At 41.5% G+C, this 18,261-nt stretch overlaps 2 protein-coding genes across 2 annotated transcripts; both read left to right on the top strand.

Annotated features, from left to right (window-relative positions):
- The first annotated feature begins 1,543 nt into the window (after positions 1–1,543).
- Positions 1,544–7,071, top strand: LOC108696829 (hepcidin). The gene is made up of 4 exons (XM_018226486.2): positions 1,544–1,719; positions 2,787–3,075; positions 3,181–3,243; positions 6,608–7,071. Exons 2-4 carry the CDS (start codon positions 2,995–2,997, stop codon positions 6,707–6,709), a joined length of 246 nt encoding a protein of 81 aa, XP_018081975.1. The 5' UTR covers positions 1,544–1,719; positions 2,787–2,994; the 3' UTR covers positions 6,710–7,071.
- Positions 7,072–14,329: 7,258 nt separating this feature from the next.
- Positions 14,330–16,220, top strand: hamp2.L (hepcidin antimicrobial peptide 2 L homeolog). Its single transcript, XM_018226485.2, has 3 exons — positions 14,330–14,487; positions 15,026–15,088; positions 15,662–16,220. Exons 1-3 carry the CDS (start codon positions 14,407–14,409, stop codon positions 15,764–15,766), a joined length of 249 nt encoding a protein of 82 aa, XP_018081974.1. The 5' UTR covers positions 14,330–14,406; the 3' UTR covers positions 15,767–16,220.
- Positions 16,221–18,261: the final 2,041 nt, after the last annotated feature.

Below are 18,261 nucleotides of genomic sequence, written 5' to 3'. Positions count from 1 at the left end.
TGTCTGAGGGTACCTCTGGTAGTATCAATCAGCAATAAACAGAGAGAGCAACTATTAGAACATCACCCACCATAAATGAGAGACTATCCACAGAAAGTGGGCGTGCTGGTACTTGTTATATATTATTTACAAAGATTAGAACTTCTGACTGGAGATAGTAAAAAGGTCTTTTCAGGCGATTATCTCAACAGCCTGCGAATAGGGCCTTCAAGGCCCGTTATGTGGACTTCAGGAAATTCATCTTCCGGGGCCTCCTATTCATCTGAAAAGACTGAGGAGTACATAGTTCTATAAACACTTGCCCAAATTGATCAGCTCTCTGGTTGTTTGGAGATTGAGTCAAGTGTCAGTATTAGGCAGATGCTAATGAGATATACAAAGTGTTGTCTTTTTAACATTTTACCACCTTTGTGGAATAAATTGCCATATATACATTATGTTTTGAAGTCTCGGTCAGCACTTTGTTTGTTGTCAAACAAGTCTCCAAGGACTGAAATATTTCTCCCTCCCCTTTGGAGTGAGGTCGGTTGATGTCCTCGTCTCAGTTGGCGCCTCTGGGTCTGCCAGTGGCTGACTGGAAGGTCTGGACTTCAGCCCAACACACAGGTCAGAGGGAGGAACCCGGCACCTCTCCAGGGAGCCTATTCCAGCAAGGGGCTTTGTTATTCAGACATTAATCAGCACTTTATGGACTGTCCTAGTATTCTGTACAATGTTTGTTTGTTGAAATAAAGTCATCAGGCTGCTGGGCCACCACAAAATTCCAGTATCCTATCAGAGAGCAGCACCCATGATGATATTGCTTGGGGGGGTGGGTGGTAAGATGGAGGTTATATGCGGTCAAACTCAATGTCATCCAACAACTCAGTGGTACCTAAAGGTCTCACTGGTACTGCAATATTAATGGGGGCTTTGTTACTCCTTCTGCCTTCTTCCTCCAAGATATACAAGCACAGGCCAATGACACATTTACCAGTTTGTACCCTTGAGTTTTCACACTGGTCATCGGAGATGGACAACTGGGACTGCTTAAGGGCACACAGAGAATTTTAGTCCTGAGAGGGGGTTATTTCATTTTATTTTATGTTTACAAACAACCCCAATCCATTTAATTGAATTGGACTACAACTAAACGTTGATGGGAGCCCTGCCTATCATACAACTATAGGCTGGATAAAGCTTGGAGATCAAGGTTGATTTGGAGGAACTGGTTCCTCCAGTTACTGAACTGGTTCCTACAATGACTGAACTGGTTCCTCCAGTGACTGAACTGGTTCCTACAATGACTGAACTGGTTCCTACAATGACTGAACTGGTTCCTCCAGGACTGAACTGGTTCCTACAATGAATGAACTGGTTCCTACAATGACTGAACTGGTTCCTCCAGTGACTGAACTGGTTCCTCCAATGACTGAACTGGTTCCTACAATGACTGAACTGCTTCCTACAATGACTGAACTGCTTCCTACAATTACTGAACTGGTTCCTCCAATGACTGAACTGGTTCCTACAATGACTGATGAACTGGTTCCTCCAATGACTGAACTGGTTCCTACAATGACTAAACTGGTTCCTACAATGATTGACAATGGAATATTGTCTGATGTGTGTCCGGTGAGCAGACAATCTCACTGGAGTGAATTACCAAACTAAGGTGATCCCTCTACATGGGCCTGAAGAAATGGAAGAAGAACTCCACCTCCACCAAGGCCACTTAAGGTGAGATTTGGAGAATGCCTATTTGCTCTCCTAGATACATATAGGTGCCCACCTTAAAGGTTAATAGCAATGATATTTGGGATGAACCCTAGTTATTCTTGGGACTATGAATGAACTGGAGATACTGCAAAGTTTTCATATATCTGTAACTTTGGGATGAGCTAATGGGGGGCCCTAACCAAACATGGGAAGTTAAATGGGTTGTTCACCTTTAAAGTAACTTTTTAGTACGATTTGTAATTGTTTTTTAATTTTATTTATTTGTGGGTTTTGAGTTATTTAGCTTTTTATTCAGCAGCTCTCCAGTTTGCAATTTCAGCAGTCTGGTCAATAGGGTCCAAATTCCCCTAGCAACCATGCATTGATGTGAATAAGAGACTGGAATATAAATAGGAGAGGCTTGAAAAGAAAGATAAGTAACAAAAAGTAGCAATAACAATACATTTGTAGCCTTATAGAACATTTATTTTGTTTGATGGGGTCAGTGACCCCATTTGAAAGCTAGAAAGAGCCAAAAGAAGAAGGCAAATTATCCAAACAGAAAAAATGAAGGCCAATTGAAAAGTTGTTTAGAATTTGCCATTCTATATCATACTAAAAGTTAACTTAATTGCAATTACAGAAATGTGATCCATTATCCAGAAACCCGTTATCCAGAAAGTTCTGAAATATGGAAAGGCCGTCTCCCATAGACTCCATTATAATCAAATAATTAATTTTAAAAAGTATTTCCTTTTTCTCTGTAATAATAAAACAGTAGATTGTACTTGATCCCAACTAAGATATAATTAATCCTTATTGGAAGCAAAACCAGCCTATTGGGTTTATTTAATGTTTACATGTTTTTCTAGTAACTTTAATGTATGAAGATCTAAATTGCGGAAAGACCCGTTATCCAAAAAACCCAAGGTCCCGAGCATTTTGGATAATAGGTCCCATACCTGTATTATAAAGGGATACTGCATTAATTCATCACTTTGGATGCTGTAATGTGAGAGTCCATAAGACTCCTGGCACTATGTAATCACTTCTACAAATTTCCCAAATCTGGATTTATGATTTTTCAGTAGATATCAGGAATTCACATTGCCTGTGTGATAAACAAACAGATAATAAGGAGGGAAGACAGCCTGGCGCATGGGATTATCAGCAATGTGACCTACTGAGTGACCCGGGAGCTGCCTATAAATACGTGTGTCTGAGGGCAGGTGAGATACAATCAGCTCTGGAGTCGCATTCGCCAGTTCAACAGAGAGTCATAGGCACTTCAGGATCATGAAATCAACCCCAATCTGCTGCCTGCTGCTCCTCCTCTCCCTGATCTGCTACAGGGGCCACAGCGCCTCCCTCTCTGGGGTAAGTCCTGGCCACAAAGACTTCGGGGCAACAAATACAGCCTGACTCACTCACATTCTCTCTCCCATTCTATAGAAATTTATAGACGTGTGTTTTCTTTAACAGAATGAAATCAGGGTGTCGGGAAACCAGATCTCTGAAACAGCAATGGAGGAATCCAATGTTCTGGTGAGTAAATCTCCTCTTACTCTCGTAGAATGTCTGCTGGGTCAGACTTTAATTTCAAGCAGAGGGGCATTGGCCCCCAGTATCATAGGGTTGCCACCTCACTCGTTTAAAGGAGAACTAAAGCTTAACTAAAGAAGTAGCTAGAAATATTATATATTATGTTTTGTGCTTCTGTACCAGCCCAAGGCAACCACAGCCCTTTAGCAGTAAAGATCTGTGTCTCCAAAGATGCCCCAGTAGCTCCCCATCTTCTTTTCTGCTGATTCACTGCACATGCTCTGTGCTGCTGTCACTTACTGAGCTTAGGGACCCACTCACAATATACAGTACACATAGAATAGAAATGTCACAATATAAGGCTGATTAGTAATTACTACACATAATTACTACATGGCAGCACAGAAACCAGTGCAATTAGCATCAGAATTTAATAATCAGCAAACCTGTAGCATCAGCTTATATTACAGGGGAAGCTCATTTTCTGCTGGATAATTAGTGACGAGCCCTAAGCTTAGCTTCTCAACAGCCAATCAGAGCCCACTGAGCATGTGAGTGTCACAGACACTTTCCAAGATGGTGACCCCCTGTGACAAGTTTGAAGTCCTGGATCATTGCTGCTATTGACAAGCTGAAACTTTAGCCTCGTGCAATAAGTTCACTATATAAAATATGCCATTTTTAGCAACATTCCTTTTGAGGGTTTAGTTCTCCTTTAAAACCAAACACATATGGAATCCACAGCCTCCATGGATAATTAGCAATTCATTTGCATGGCTGCACATAAATCAGTTCAGTCTGTAGCATACATCTAAATGAATTGCTAAGTAGCCATGGAGGCTGTGGATTTAAAGGGTTTTAGAGGGGTGAGGTGGCAACCCTATAGTATCATCAGGGTGCTGAGGTTAACTAGATAAACATACCAAAATCCTGACATCCACAGCCAACTCCTTACTGTTATCTAAAACTACCAGGCCCGGACTGGCCATTTACTGGTTCGGGCAAATGCCCGACGGGCCATTTGCTTTGAAATGTAAATGGGCCGCTTGACGAAAAATGCTAATTAAGCCCGCCTTTAATATGTAAATGAACTGTCCCCACAACAGAGGTTAACACCTTCGGCAATCAACAAACCGAATAATAGAACAAACAGCCTGCTTTGAACAGAGTGGCATCAGAGGTGGAGAGACTGGAGATATGCTAATCACTGTTCTAATAACAGAAAATGCCTCACCATCTAGTGGAAGTGTAGGGGAAGTGCATATACGGGATGAAAGGTCACAGAAGAAGGCCAGTAAGCTTTTCCAGTTGTGTTAATATAGAACCGAACGAATGTGTCTGTGTGCACCCAAAGATAGGCATTGGCATAAGATCTGCCCGACTTCTCAGGTAATTGCAGGCAGTTGGGCTCCAGCCAGGCACGCAGTATGGCAGCATTTACTGTGGGAAGTGTGTTTGGGTTCTGTGAAGACATGTTTATTGGTTACTATTCCTGGGGGAAAACGTAGTGCTTTTTTATTACTTATGGGGGAATGGGAGTAGCCACAGGAACAATCTAAGAGACAATTAGATGATAATATATAAACATAACATTTTGGACTGTGACACATGGTGATTAAGCTCTCTTAGGCCACGAATCCAATCCACAGAATAGCTGTGATAGAAACTGGGGTGAGATATTTGTTGCAAGGGTCAGTTTAAGCATTTAGGGTGTACAATAATGCTGGTGATTATATGATAATGGACCCTGCTTGGTACAAGAAATAGAGCTCTTAAAATATTTATTAATAAACACTAGTTCTAGTTCACCCTATTCCTTGGGGTTGAAAATATATATATCATGCTTTGCATTGGCGAGAATACATGGGCTGCTTTGATACTTTTGCCAGGGCTGCTTTTTCCTCCCAGTCCGGCCCTGAAAACTACATTTTATAGGGATGGAAATCTTCTGCTTCTGGTCTTGTTATGCTGCAACTCTCAGAATCTTACTATCTTCACCTTTAAATTAACTTTTAGTATGTTATACAATGGCCAACTCTAAGCAACTTTTCAATTGTTCTTCATTATTTATTTTCTATAGTTTTCTTCCGACTCTTTCCAGCTTCCAAACAGAGGGTCACTGACCCCATCTTAAAACAAATGCTCTGTAAGGCTACACATTTATTGTTATTGTTACTTTTTATTACTCATCTTTCTATTCAGGCCTCTCCTATTCATATTCCAGTCTCTTATTCCAATCAAGGCATGGTTGCTTGGGTAAGTTGGACCCTAGCAACAGATGACTGAAATTGCAATCAGGAGAGCTGCTGAATAAAAAGCTAAATAACTGAAAAAACACAAATAATAAAAAATGAAAACCAATTGCAAATTGCCTCAGAATATCTCCCGCTACATCATATTAGAAGTTAATTTAAAGGGGAGCAACCCATTTAAAGGGGTCTATCATCACAATCATACAGTAGTATTATGGGGTGGGGGAGTTGGGCTTGGGCCACAGGGTCTGCTGTATAATAATTAGGGATGCACCAAATCCAGGATTCAGCCAAGATTCGGGCCTTTTTCAGCAGGATTTGGATTCACCCGGCTGAACCGAATCCGAATACTAATTTGCATATTCAAATTAGGGGCGTGGAGGAAAATCGCATGACTTTTTGTCACAAAACATGCAAGTAAAAAATGTTTCCCCTTCCCACCCCTAATTTGCATATGCAAATTAGGATTTGGTTCAGTATTCGGACGAATCAATCATTATGGTTCCTTAAAGGGCATGTAAAGTCTAAAATAGAATAAGGCTAGAAATGCTATATTTTGTATACTAAATATAAACATGAACTTACTGCACCACAAGCCTAATCAAACAAATAATTTATGCTTTCAAAGTTGGCTACAGGGGGTCACCATCTTGTAACTTTGTTATACATCTTTGCAAGACTAAGACTTTGCACATGCTCAGTGTGGGCTGGGCTGCTTAGGGATCGTCATAAACAAAGCTGCTTGAGTTCTGCATGGCTGGGAAGTAAGGCGGGGGCTCCCCCTGCTGTTCATAAGTATGATTGTTTCCCTGCAGAGCAGTTAGGGACCATCTGAAAATTCCTATCCACAGCAGTAATTGAAGGGAGAATTTCACTGCATACAGTCAGATTTCTTATAAAAACAATACACATTTTTTAATTAAAGTATATTGGAGATAGGTTTATTTTTCATTAAAGAAAGTAAAAATTGGATTTTATTTTTTTGCCTTTACATGCCCTTTAATGAGCTGTTATAACTCAATCAGAAATAGAGATCCCAACTTGGATCCTTGGCCTAATACTGCACATTCCTATCCCAGAGCTTCTCTCTGATAACTGCCATCTTTATCTTGCAGGAGCCTCTAATTAGGAGCAAGAGACATTCCCACCTCTCCATCTGCATCCACTGCTGCAACTGCTGCAAATTCAAGGGCTGCGGCAAATGCTGTCTCACCTAAAGACTCCGCCTTCTAATCCAGAGGGGCGGGGCCTAATCAACAAAACGAATCCAGAGGGGAGGGACCTAATCAAGGAGCACAATGTCTGGCTGGAGAAAAGGTCCAAACTCATGATCAGAGGAGGCCAAGCTTTGGATCTTCCATTGGGGTTGGACATCGTCTCCCAGAACAAGATATAGTCTTGCCCATTACTGTTTCCCACCATCTGAATATATTTATTTATTATATTTCACACTCTCTCTGTCATACCAGTGGCCTCGGCCGCTCCTTTATATTTATAACTTGGTTTGTGTTACATGTCAAATGTTTTTATTTAGGGATGCACCAAATCCACGATTCGGCCTTTTTCAGCAGGATCCCTTGTGCCTGGCCAAACCAAATCCTAATTTGCATATGCAAATTAGGGGCAGGGTGGGAAATCACATGACTTTTCATCACAAAATAAGAAGTAAAATGCGTTTTTCTACTTTTTCCTTTCCCAGCCCCTAATTTGCATATGCAAATTAGGATTCGGTTTGGTATTAAGCCGAATCTTTCACAAAGGATTCAGGGATTCGGCCAAATCCAGAATAGTGAATTCGGTGCATCCCTATTTTTTATTTGCTTTTGCAGAGAGAACAGTTTTGGTTTTATAAATTGACTGTGTATTTTAGTTATTGAAGTGTTAGATTAGATATATTATGTGTGTGTGATTAAGAGGTAAAAATAAAAATATATATATTTGCTAATAGATGTGAAATCTCTATTATATCAGCTCTTGCCATAATGACGTTTATTTATTACTGAAGCCCTATGTCGCCTTCTCATATTCATGACTCATATATGAGATTTGAGATCATTCACCCAAGCAACACGCAATTGTACTTCCAACCCACCCCAAACCTCACCCATTTTTCAGTACACACGGACACCATGGGGGTTATTTATAAACACTAGCAACCAATCAGATGATTACTTTCAGCGTTCAACCTGCTGCTGGCTGAAGGAAAGCTGATCACTGATTGGTTGCTAGGGGTTACTGCCCAGGGGCAAATTTTCCCAATGTTTATAAATGAGCCTCATGACTGTGAGAGAGAGGAACACGTGGGAGGCACCTGGGTTATGAACACTGGGCATCAAGAGAATAATAAGAAATATAAAATTGGGGTCTCAAAATGAACAGTCTTTAGCTGTACTCAACTACACTGCTGCATTCAGCCAACCAACGAGAGAGGTGGGATAAACGAGAAAGCTGGAGAGCCATAGGCCATAGACAGACAGACAGATATCTCTACATACTGGAGTTATTTGGCCACACGCAGGTTACTAAAGAACTTTTCCATGTCTTTAGCTCTCAGATCCAATGGATTAGATTCTCCTATACATGAACATCTCCCCCTGCAGCCCATACAATGCACCTAAAATGCACACTTGTGTATTATAAGGGATAATGTACCCCCTACTGTAAATGATAAGGATATTAGAAGTCACTGAGGGGTTCTGTGACCATATAAAGGCACAAGGCTGCAGGCTGAGTTATACAGGGAACTCTGAGTATCACTCGTGTATTATAAGGGATAATGTACCCCCTACTGTAAATGATAAGGATATTAGAAGTCACTGAGGGGTTGTTCTGTGACCATATAAAGGCACAAGGCTGCAGGCTGAGTTATACAGGGAACTCTGAGTATCACTCGTGTATTATAAGGGATAATGTACCCCCTACTGTAAATGATAAGGATATTAGAAGTCACTGAGGGGTTGTTCTGTGACCATATAAAGGCACAAGGCTGCAGGCTGAGTTATACAGGGAACTCTAAGTATCACTCATGTATTATAAGGGATAATGTACCCCCTACTGTAAATGATAAGGATATTAGAAGTCACTGAGGGGTTCTGTGACCATATAAAGACACAAGGCTGCAGGCTGAGTTATACAGGGAACTCTGAGTATCACTCGTGTATTATAAGGGATAATGTACCCCCTACTGTAAATGATAAGGATATTAGAAGTCACTGAGGGGTTGTTCTGTGACCATATAAAGGCACAAGGCTGCAGGCTGAGTTATACAGGGAACTCTGAGTATCACTCGTGTATTATAAGGGATAATGTACCCCCTACTGTAAATGATAAGGATATTAGAAGTCACTGAGGGGTTGTTCTGTGACCATATAAAGGCACAAGGCTGCAGGCTGAGTTATACAGGGAACTCTGAGTATCACTCATGTATTATAAGGGATAATGTACCCCCTACTGTAAATGATAAGGATATTAGAAGTCACTGAGGGGTTGTTCTGTGACCATATAAAGGCACAAGGCTGCAGGCTGAGTTATACAGGGAACTCTGAGTATCACTTATGTATAATAAGGGATAATGTACCCCCTACTGTAAATGATAAGGATATTAGAAGTCACTGAAGGGTTGTTCTGTGACCATATAAAGGCACAAGGCTGCAGGCTGAGTTATACAGGGAACTCTGAGTATCACTCATGTATTATAAGGGATAATGTACCCCCTACTGTAAATTATAAGGATATTAGAAGTCACTGAAGGGTTGTTCTGTGACCATATAAAGGCACAAGGCTGCAGGCTGAGTTATAAAGAGAACTGTATAACAAGGAACTTAATAAAGACATTTTTACCTTATTTATTATTAGCTACATCAGCAAAATCGAGTGAAAACCTGAATCGTATGATTTTTTTGGACTTGACTCCTGAATCGAAAAGTTTTCAGATGATCGGGCTAAACCCAGCGCAGACCACAATATCTTTAAATTGGAATAGGGACATGTCCCATTGACTTAATACAGGACCTCAACAGGTTTGAGATGCCGAATTTTCGGATACAGGCTTTTTGCAGCAACGGAGTATAATACATCTCAAAAAATTATAGTTTTTCTTTTCCTTGAAGAATTCGAGTTTTTGCCCCAAAAAGCCCGACCAGAAATAACCCCATGAGTAACAAGTACTTAAAGGGCTGACATGTCTGACAAATATGTTATTAGCTGTGGCCAGTAGGTGGTGCTGTTATAAACTTAAATACATCACACAAACTATATTCATTAAACTATATTAATTAAACTATAAATTGTTCCAATGTTACACTACACAGGTAACCCCGGTATAAGGAAGAATTATTATCATGCTTTATTTATGTAGCGCTGACACATGACTGTCCTCATCTGTTGGTGGGTGCCAGAGTTGCCTGCCAAAAAAAGTGCACTGGGATAAATGAGACCAATTTTATGAAAACATGATAAATTGAAAAATCACAATTTTTTTCCAGCACTGCCTGATTTGAATCCTGACAACCATTCTCACCCGATGCCAAAGATGAATAACTATAGGAGTTATTGTGCAGCATCTGTATGGATTATATCTAAACACTCACATTTCATCCCCACTATAATTTAAAAATGTTTTGTGCGGAGTAACTGTCTCTTTTTCTGCTGTTCCCTTCTAGCCAACACCTTGCACTTGCCTTATTGTCCTTTTCTTGGCCGGCTGGAAGCATCTTACCTTGTTGTCTCCATCTTGGAGGGCAATTAGGATAAGAGGACAGACAATGTTGTATCTTCTCTATCTAATGTACTTTTATCACCTGGCCCTACTGGCTTCATCTTGCTCTACTGTTATCATTTTATATTCCCCCACTAGGTCCATCTTGTCCTGCTATCTCTATCTTCCCCTTATTTCTCCATCTTGCCCAACTTGTTCAATCTTGCCCTAGTCATCATGTTGTCCTAGTGGCCCCACCTCTTAATTTATTGTCCCTATCAGTTGGGATCATATTGTCTTAATTTCTCTATCTTGCCCTACTGTGATCTTATCCTAGTGACTTCATCTCTTGCCTTACTGTCCATATGTTGCTCCACTAGGACCATCTTGGACTAAACTGCTGTCTCCATCTTTCACTACTTTCCCCATCTTGTCCTAGTGACCTCATCTCTTGTCTTCAGGGCCCCCATCAGAAATCACGGGGTCCTGTACAATAAAAGTTTCTGGACTCCGCCCACCCCCACCGCAGGCCCCCGCCCCAGACCCCTGCGCACTCCCATCACAGGATCTGCCCCAGACCTGTGGTTTCCTTTTCTGGAAAAAAATACCAGCCTTCCAATATTTTTGTGGTTTTTCCCCTATAAATAACATTGGCATCAAGCAACATTTTTACCCTACCTACCCTACTCACACCACAGTAAAAAAGCCACATAGACAAGAGCACTAACACAATTGTGGCCGGTAGTGATGTACGGGTTGAAAAAACTCAACTTACACCCCACCAGACCCAAACCCCCCGCACCAACATTCTGCTCTCTATTTATAGCCCGGCCGACCAATGACATCACAAAAGGGGCGGGGTTATGAAGTGTAAAAGAGGAAGCAGGAAGCCCACAGTGTAAGGTCCATGACCCGCAAAGGGTTTGCTGAGGCTGAGGCCTCCACATCACTAGTGGCCAGGTTCCCCCCTACAAGTTAAAAAGAACCATTGGTCAATGGCCCAAATAAAAGTTAAAAAAACAACATTGGAGGCCAGGGCCCCTCCTTACAAGTTAAAAAAAACTAGGGATGCACCGAATCCAGGATTTGGTTCGGTATTTGGCCAGGATTCTGCCATTTTTAGCAGGATTCAGATTCGGCCGAATCCTTGTGCCTGGCCGAACCGAATCCGAATCCTTAAAATCATATGAGTTTTCTTCACAAAAAAAGAAGTAAAAAAAAATAAATTTCTTTGTGCATGGCTCTCTTTTTCCCACCCCCTCATTGATTTCCATATGCAAATTAGGGTTCGGATTTTGTTCGGTATTTGGCCAAATCTTTCACAAAGGATTCAGGGGTTTGGCAGAATCCAAAAAAGTGGATTCTGTGCAACACTAAAAAAAATGGTGCTAAGGGCTTTCCTAGAAGTTAAAAAAAAAATCACTGGTGGTCAGCCCCTCCCCCCACACAAGTTAAGAAAAAAAGTATTGGTGGCCAGGGACTACACGTTAAAAGAAAAACCCCTACAAGTTACTTACTGTCACTACCTGCCCATCTGGCCCTTATGTCTCTATTTTTCCCTACTCTCTCCATATTACTTGATTGTCCCCCTACTGTATGTATGGTAAAGCCCACATATTTCTACCCCATTAAAAGAGAGTTTTGATCACTTTAAATATGTAAATCATTTTGTACCACACTAGTCTTTCTTTGTACAAAGGACAAGCTCTATTCTGGCACAAAAACAACCTTTGGCTTTTGGGAAATCTTGGGGCTGATATTAAAAGTCAATGGGTCAGATACACACAATACCTTCTCTATAAATGGGAATTTGCCCAAAAACCACAAATACAGGGATCCATGTTTGTGTGTATTTGTACTTAATACATGTATTTTATTTGTATCGCTTGTCATTTTATATTCCATGATTCAAACTTTGTATTTTTTGTTCTATGTCTCATTTAATTTCTTATCAGATTCTCTGTGTGACTTCCCTCCCTTTTATCTTTGCCAGGAAGAGCAATTCGCAAACAAATATTTTGGGGAAATTTCTCTATACTTTTTGTCCCATATGCACAAAGAGCAGGAATTCCCCCGGTCCCTCCCCAGTTTGGTCAGTTTAATGTCCTCATCTCGGCTGGCGCCCCTGGGTCTGACAGTGACCGACACCTGGGAGCCGAGAATTTCTGGACTTCAGCCCAACACACAGGTCGGAGGCAGGGACTCGGCTCCTTATCAGGGAGATTATTACAGGAAAGGTCTTTGTTGTTGTGATGTTAATCAGCCCTGACTGTGTCACTATACACTGTCTCCCCAACACACCAACAATATCCTCAGTTAAAGACATTGAACACATATATTTGGTAGAGATGTAATTTTATTGGGGATCAAAGTCTCCAGATCAGAACTTTCTGCTTTATTACATTGAATTAAAAAATCTGAATCACAGTTGTGTTGAAAATATTAGGCTCCCAGGCTTATTGTATCAACGGTTCTTTTGCACAAGATGAATGAAAGATCAACCTGAAAACATTAGACCAGCCTGTCCAAAAAAACCTTCTTTCCTCCTGTCTCCATTCAGTCCTTGCCCCCTATTTTCCCTCATCATTAAAACATTCTGGGGCTCATTTACTAACATAGGAACGAAATGACCCCAGTGCCCATACCAAGGAGTGTGGGCAGTGGGTGCAGCACCTCAGTATAGAAACCTCCATTTATAGTGATGAGCAAATTTATTCGCCAGCCATGGATTTGTGGCAAAATTCCGCATAAAAATTTGCAGAGAAAAAAACGCTCATAAGAAAAAAGTCCATTGATAATGTATTTGGACAAAAAAGTCGACATACGGAAAATGCTCATTGAATGAAATGTATTTTTTACAAAAAAGTTGCCATAAGGAAAAACTCCCATTGACTTTAATGCATTTGAACAAAAAGTCGCCATAAGAAAAACGTTCATTGACTTAAATGCATTTGGACAAAAAAGTTACCATAAGAAAAACGCTCATTAACTTTAATGCATTTGGAGCAAGGAAAATTGTTGCGTGTAAAAAAAAAAAATTTGACACCCATTGACTTCAATGCATATTTCAAATTTTTTCGCCATTTCACTCATTTTTTTACAGTTTTGCGATCCGCTCATCACTAACCACCTAATGTGCTGTACTTTCTAGTGTTGCACAGGTAGTCCTAAACCCCACAAGACCCATAGGTTTACCCCAGTTCAGGTCAACTGGTTGCCCCCTGCAATGGGTCATTGACTGCCACTTGCCCATTCCAGTCCTTCGCTGTCCTGTCCCAACTCCCAACAGATACTCAGCACCACTGTTATTTATATACTGGTGACATCAGAGATGGATGTTCATTGTTGGACTGTATTGGAGACCCACTGGAGGGCTGTCACCCTATCATGATGGACCTTCACCTCAAGGGTCCATCAACCCAGTCGTGGAGGTCCCCCTACCTGGTCACAAACCCCAATGCCGGCATCATGGATTTCTGTCAGTGCCGCACTATTCCAGTCTGAGACTGTAGGAGTGCTGGACATGCTTATATAAATCACCATGTTGTGGCCAGGTCAAGCAATTGGATGCTTTAGGACAGTTTAGGGTTGGCATGGGTTAAAAAATATTTCATCTGCACATCACTAGTGTCTTGGGAAGGAGGTGGACTTGACCACCTGTTCCCCTTACCTGCAAACACAAAAGTGACTATGGACTGAAGAGCATCAGTACACAGTAAACTGTAAAATGCTTATGGGGCCCTATGCCTGTTGGGCCCTCCAGCAGTTTCAGGGTCTCTTTAGTGATGCCCCCTATTTAAACACCAGCAAATTCCAGATGGTTTGTATGTAAAAGTTACATCTACAGCTCATGAACCACAGCAATGTCCTATGTGGTGCCCATTACTGACTGGCACCCCCTGATACACTGCCAGAGAAATATCTCTCTATAGGAAACTGGACATATTTTAGTATACTGTAACTATGTATGGTGTTACATCTATATATTTCCTAACTCTGGATTTTTCCGTGTGGATAACTGGAACTCGGATTGCCTGTAAGAAAGGAATAAACAAAGCAGATAAGGAGGAGGGGAGATAAGGAGGGAGGACACCCTGGCGCTTTGGTTTATCAGCAGTGTGACCTATTGAGTGACCCCTGAGCCAGGCACTGTCCATAAATACGTCTGTCTGAGGGCAGAGGAGACAGAATTAGCCATTCACCTGGACAACCAAGAACATGAAGTCTCTCCTACTCTGCTGCCTGATGCTCCTTCTCTCCATGATCTGCAGCAGGGGCCACAGTGCATCCCTTGGTGGGGTAAGTACTACTCACAAACCCGTCTGGGATACACTTACTCCTAGTTGGGTGATTGTTGACATTGGATGTTGTATCTACCTAAGCTGCTAAATGGTTTTAACCATGGGATAGAGTTTATAGTAAGGCCAGATGGTGTTGGGAGATGATCAATGGTGGGATGTTGGCTATAGTAAGATAATTGACTTTGACCATATTACCAGTTCATCTGGGTACATATGGCACCCTGGGGCCAGAATTTTTGACAGACATTTTTACAGAGAACAGCCAGTCTGTCCAAAGTAAAAAACGGTTCTCCTGTTGCCTCTTCTTGGCCAGGAGATGGGGTATCAAAAGATTAAGAAGCAGAAACAGCCACAGTTCTGCACTTCCCAGCTCCACTTAACTTCAATTAACTATAAGGAATGTCAGCCAAAGTTTAACTCAACAATGTACCTCCTGCTTTTGTTGAACTACAAGTCCCAGCAGCCTCTTATACTGGGCTTCAACATCAGCTGAAGATCTGTATATTAACATTGTCATATTTTATTCCCTTTAACAGAACGAAATAAAGGCTCCCGAACACTTGATCTCTGAGTCTCAGCGGGGGGAATCTGATGCCTTGGTGAGTAAATCCCCTTTATCCCCATTCAGTGTAATATCCCATATGTCTACGGCGCAATGGAAGCCAAAATTACACAATTATCTCCATATGGAACGTAATCAGCATTATCATTGGTGAATTCTCTTCCATCTGTAATTAAGGTTTTGGTTAGAAACCTAGGGGGCGCAGCGGGACAGGTTGAGTGTGGGAGTCCAAGTCTGATAGTAGGAGGAATAGTAGCGTTAGAAGATAACATTACCCACAGTCAGTACTTAATGGCAGGGCAAGGTTTGGACCCAGAAGTTGACTTAGAACATGCAGTCAGGGGCGTAACTATAGAGGAAGCAGACCCTGCGGCTGCAGGGGGGCCCAGGAGGTATAGGGGCCCCATGAGGCTCTAGTTCATATACAATTTCAATAAATATTGAAAAAACAGGACAACCTCTGGATATGTTGGGGGCCCTAAAATTAATTTGCTGTGGGGCCCAGTAACATATAGTTATGCCACTGCATGCAGTGTTTTATTAATATCTTCCCCTTCCCAGTTTCCCCGGCCAGAATCCCTCTCTGACATCCGCTGTCTTCTTTTTGCAGGGATTTCTGCTGAGGACCAAGAGGGAACCCAGCATCCACATCTGCTTGTACTGCTGCAATTGCTGCAAAAAACAGAAGGGCTGCGGCATGTGTTGTCGGACCTGAAAATTCTTCGTTTTGATTTAGGAACATCCTCAAAGGACACCAAGCAAGACCCAACATCAAGGCTGAGCAGCCACAGACAATCCCTTGCTCTAGGCCTTGTGATCCTGATGGTCTTCGAGGATCAGAATCAATGGTTCTTTGGAGTCATTATACCACTCCCCTAAAATCCAGGTTCTGACTGAGACTTGCCTGTTACTATAAGGAGTAAAACAGTCCTTAGCAGTCCTTACGAGTGATTCCTTTTGCCCCTCAATCACTACATGTATTTATTTATTATAATGCTGCTTCTCTCCTCATTTATTTATATTCTTTTTTATATCATTGTATAAGATCTATATCTACTGACTCTTCTGTATAAGAACTATTTCATTGTAGTTGACTCTTTAATACCTTCATGTTTGATTTAGTATGTGCCAAGCAGTAACAATAAAATTTCTTATCTAAGAGATCAAAATCTGCCTTCTGTATACATACATATATACACAGGTTTTGGGGGGGACAGTGTTAGCATTCCCTTTAAGGAACTAAGTTTCTAGACATTCCATGTTGCTCTTCTTTCAGCCATGATAACTTTCTCTCCTACTTTCCCTTTCTCATTCCTGCTCTCCTGCCCTTGTTCTTTAACTTAACTCTAAATGTTATTCTACCACTTCTTTCCCTTTAGCCATGTTCATTTCTTTCCATTCTACTGACCCTGAACATTGTACTTCCTTTTTCCCATTGCTTTTCCTCATTACTTTCCCTAACTTCTCATCTGACACTTCTTTCCCAATAGTGGCCACTCTCTCATCTCTACCTACTTCTCCAGCCATGTCCCTAGTTGTTCCTCTTTACTGATTTCCTCCTCTCTATCCTTGTATGTGCCAGTTTCTCCCTTCTGCTTCAGTATCTAATAGTGAATAATAGGGTTTGGAGATATCCCACAGCTTCCCAACATCTCTTTTAAAAATGGGTAAGTTGGCAAACCACGCCAGGAAAGATGTCTCCAAATATAATTCAGCCCCGACATTTTCCTAAGGGAGCTGGTCACCATTTTCTACTTGCACCTGTAGGGGGCCCAAAGGCTTCATCTTCTCTACTTCTCAGGAAGTCATAGTTCTGTTATCTATGCCCTGTATGAGAGATCTTTCCCTAACTGACCGAGGGATCTTATGACCCTTTCCCATCCCTAGATCAGGGGTGCCCAAAAGGAAGATCGGGATCTACCAGTAGACCTTTAGCTGGTGATCAGTAGATCTCAAGACACTGTTAACAAACAGCTTGTCTAAATCATCCTCCTGTTTCATGGTTTTCATTTAGATATTTATTATGTTTGGGTTACATAAGGAATAGTTGTCAGTTAAATATAGATGGATGTGGATCATAATGGAACAACATCACTAAAAGTAGACCTCATCTTAGTAAAGTATGGGTACTCCTGTCCTAGATTATATAATGGGATGGAGAATATGACAATATCTCTTTGGTCTCTATCTAGTTCCAGGAGCACATGTGCTAGGGGCCTGGAGTGTAAGATCCCAGTATCAAACTTAGGCCCTTGGAGAGCACAGTCATTCCAGAATTTGGGGGACAATGTACCTGTGAACCAAGTTAGAGCAATGGATAGCAGTTTGTGCAATAGCACACTCATTGGAGTTGTAAGTTAGACAGGGGAGCTTAGCAAGAGCAGTATTAGGCTCCACCGAGGAGTTATATTGTGGATGTGGGGGGACAAGATATATTGGGCAGGAGTTATGGAGGAAAGTTAAAGTGAAGGGTTAGTAAGTATTATTATTATTAATAAAGAAATGTGAAGAGTGAGAGAGGAGGAAGATGGGGCAGAGGAAATGTTTAAAAAATAAAGAAAAATAAGAGAACAGGAGCGGAAGGAGATACAGAAAAGGGACTACAAAAGGGGAGTAAGAAGAAAGGAACATACAGGGATAAGAGGGGCTCTCACCATTAGAATTGAAAGAGAGATTTGACACAATCCTTACACTCCTATGACCTAAGGGACAAGGACAATCTTTCTGCCAGCTAGAAACAAATGGTTGGCACTTGAGGAAACAGCCCATTACAGTGGACGGGTGACGGCCCCTAGTGGGCCCCAAATAAATTAGTCTGACTTTGGACGAGCAATTAGTGAACAGAAATGGGGCAGAAGGGTATGAATATAAATACAATGCTAAGGGAGGAAGCAGGTCTCTGAGCTGATTTGGTGCTGACCAAACTTTAGATCTCCAAGGGGGGTCTGAACCAAAAACTGAAAAGGGGGTACAAAGCTTGCTCCGGGTTTAGTTACCCATAACAACCAATCAGCGCCTACAACTCTGCTGTCTTAAAGGAGAACTAAAGCTTAACTAAAGAAGTAGCTAGAAATGTTGTACATTATGGGTAAGCTCATTTTCTGCTGGATAATTAGTGACGAGCCCTAAGCTTAGCTTCTCAACAGCCAATCAGAGCCCACTGAGCATGTGAGTGTCACAGACACTTTCCAAGATGGTGACCCCCTGTGA

The sequence above is a fragment of the Xenopus laevis genome, chromosome 7L (assembly GCF_017654675.1).
Source record: "Xenopus laevis strain J_2021 chromosome 7L, Xenopus_laevis_v10.1, whole genome shotgun sequence".
NCBI classification, from domain to species: Eukaryota; Metazoa; Chordata; class Amphibia; order Anura; family Pipidae; genus Xenopus; species Xenopus laevis.
This window is presented reverse-complemented; position numbering and strand designations above follow the sequence as displayed.

What these genes read in the sequence shown, in the direction of transcription:
- hamp2.L (XM_018226485.2), top strand. Translation starts at nt 14,407, where the DNA reads ATGAAGTCTCTCCTACTCTGCTGCCTGATGCTCCTTCTCTCCATGATC. An exon ending in ACAGTGCATCCCTTGGTGGG is followed by an intron (nt 14,488 to 15,025) that starts GTAAGTACTACT and finishes TCCCTTTAACAG; the next exon opens with AACGAAATAAAGGCTCCCGA. An exon ending in GGGGGGAATCTGATGCCTTG is followed by an intron (nt 15,089 to 15,661) that starts GTGAGTAAATCC and finishes TTCTTTTTGCAG; the next exon opens with GGATTTCTGCTGAGGACCAA.
- LOC108696829 (XM_018226486.2), top strand. Translation starts at nt 2,995, where the DNA reads ATGAAATCAACCCCAATCTGCTGCCTGCTGCTCCTCCTCTCCCTGATC. An exon ending in ACAGCGCCTCCCTCTCTGGG is followed by an intron (nt 3,076 to 3,180) that starts GTAAGTCCTGGC and finishes TTTCTTTAACAG; the next exon opens with AATGAAATCAGGGTGTCGGG. An exon ending in TGGAGGAATCCAATGTTCTG is followed by an intron (nt 3,244 to 6,607) that starts GTGAGTAAATCT and finishes TTTATCTTGCAG; the next exon opens with GAGCCTCTAATTAGGAGCAA.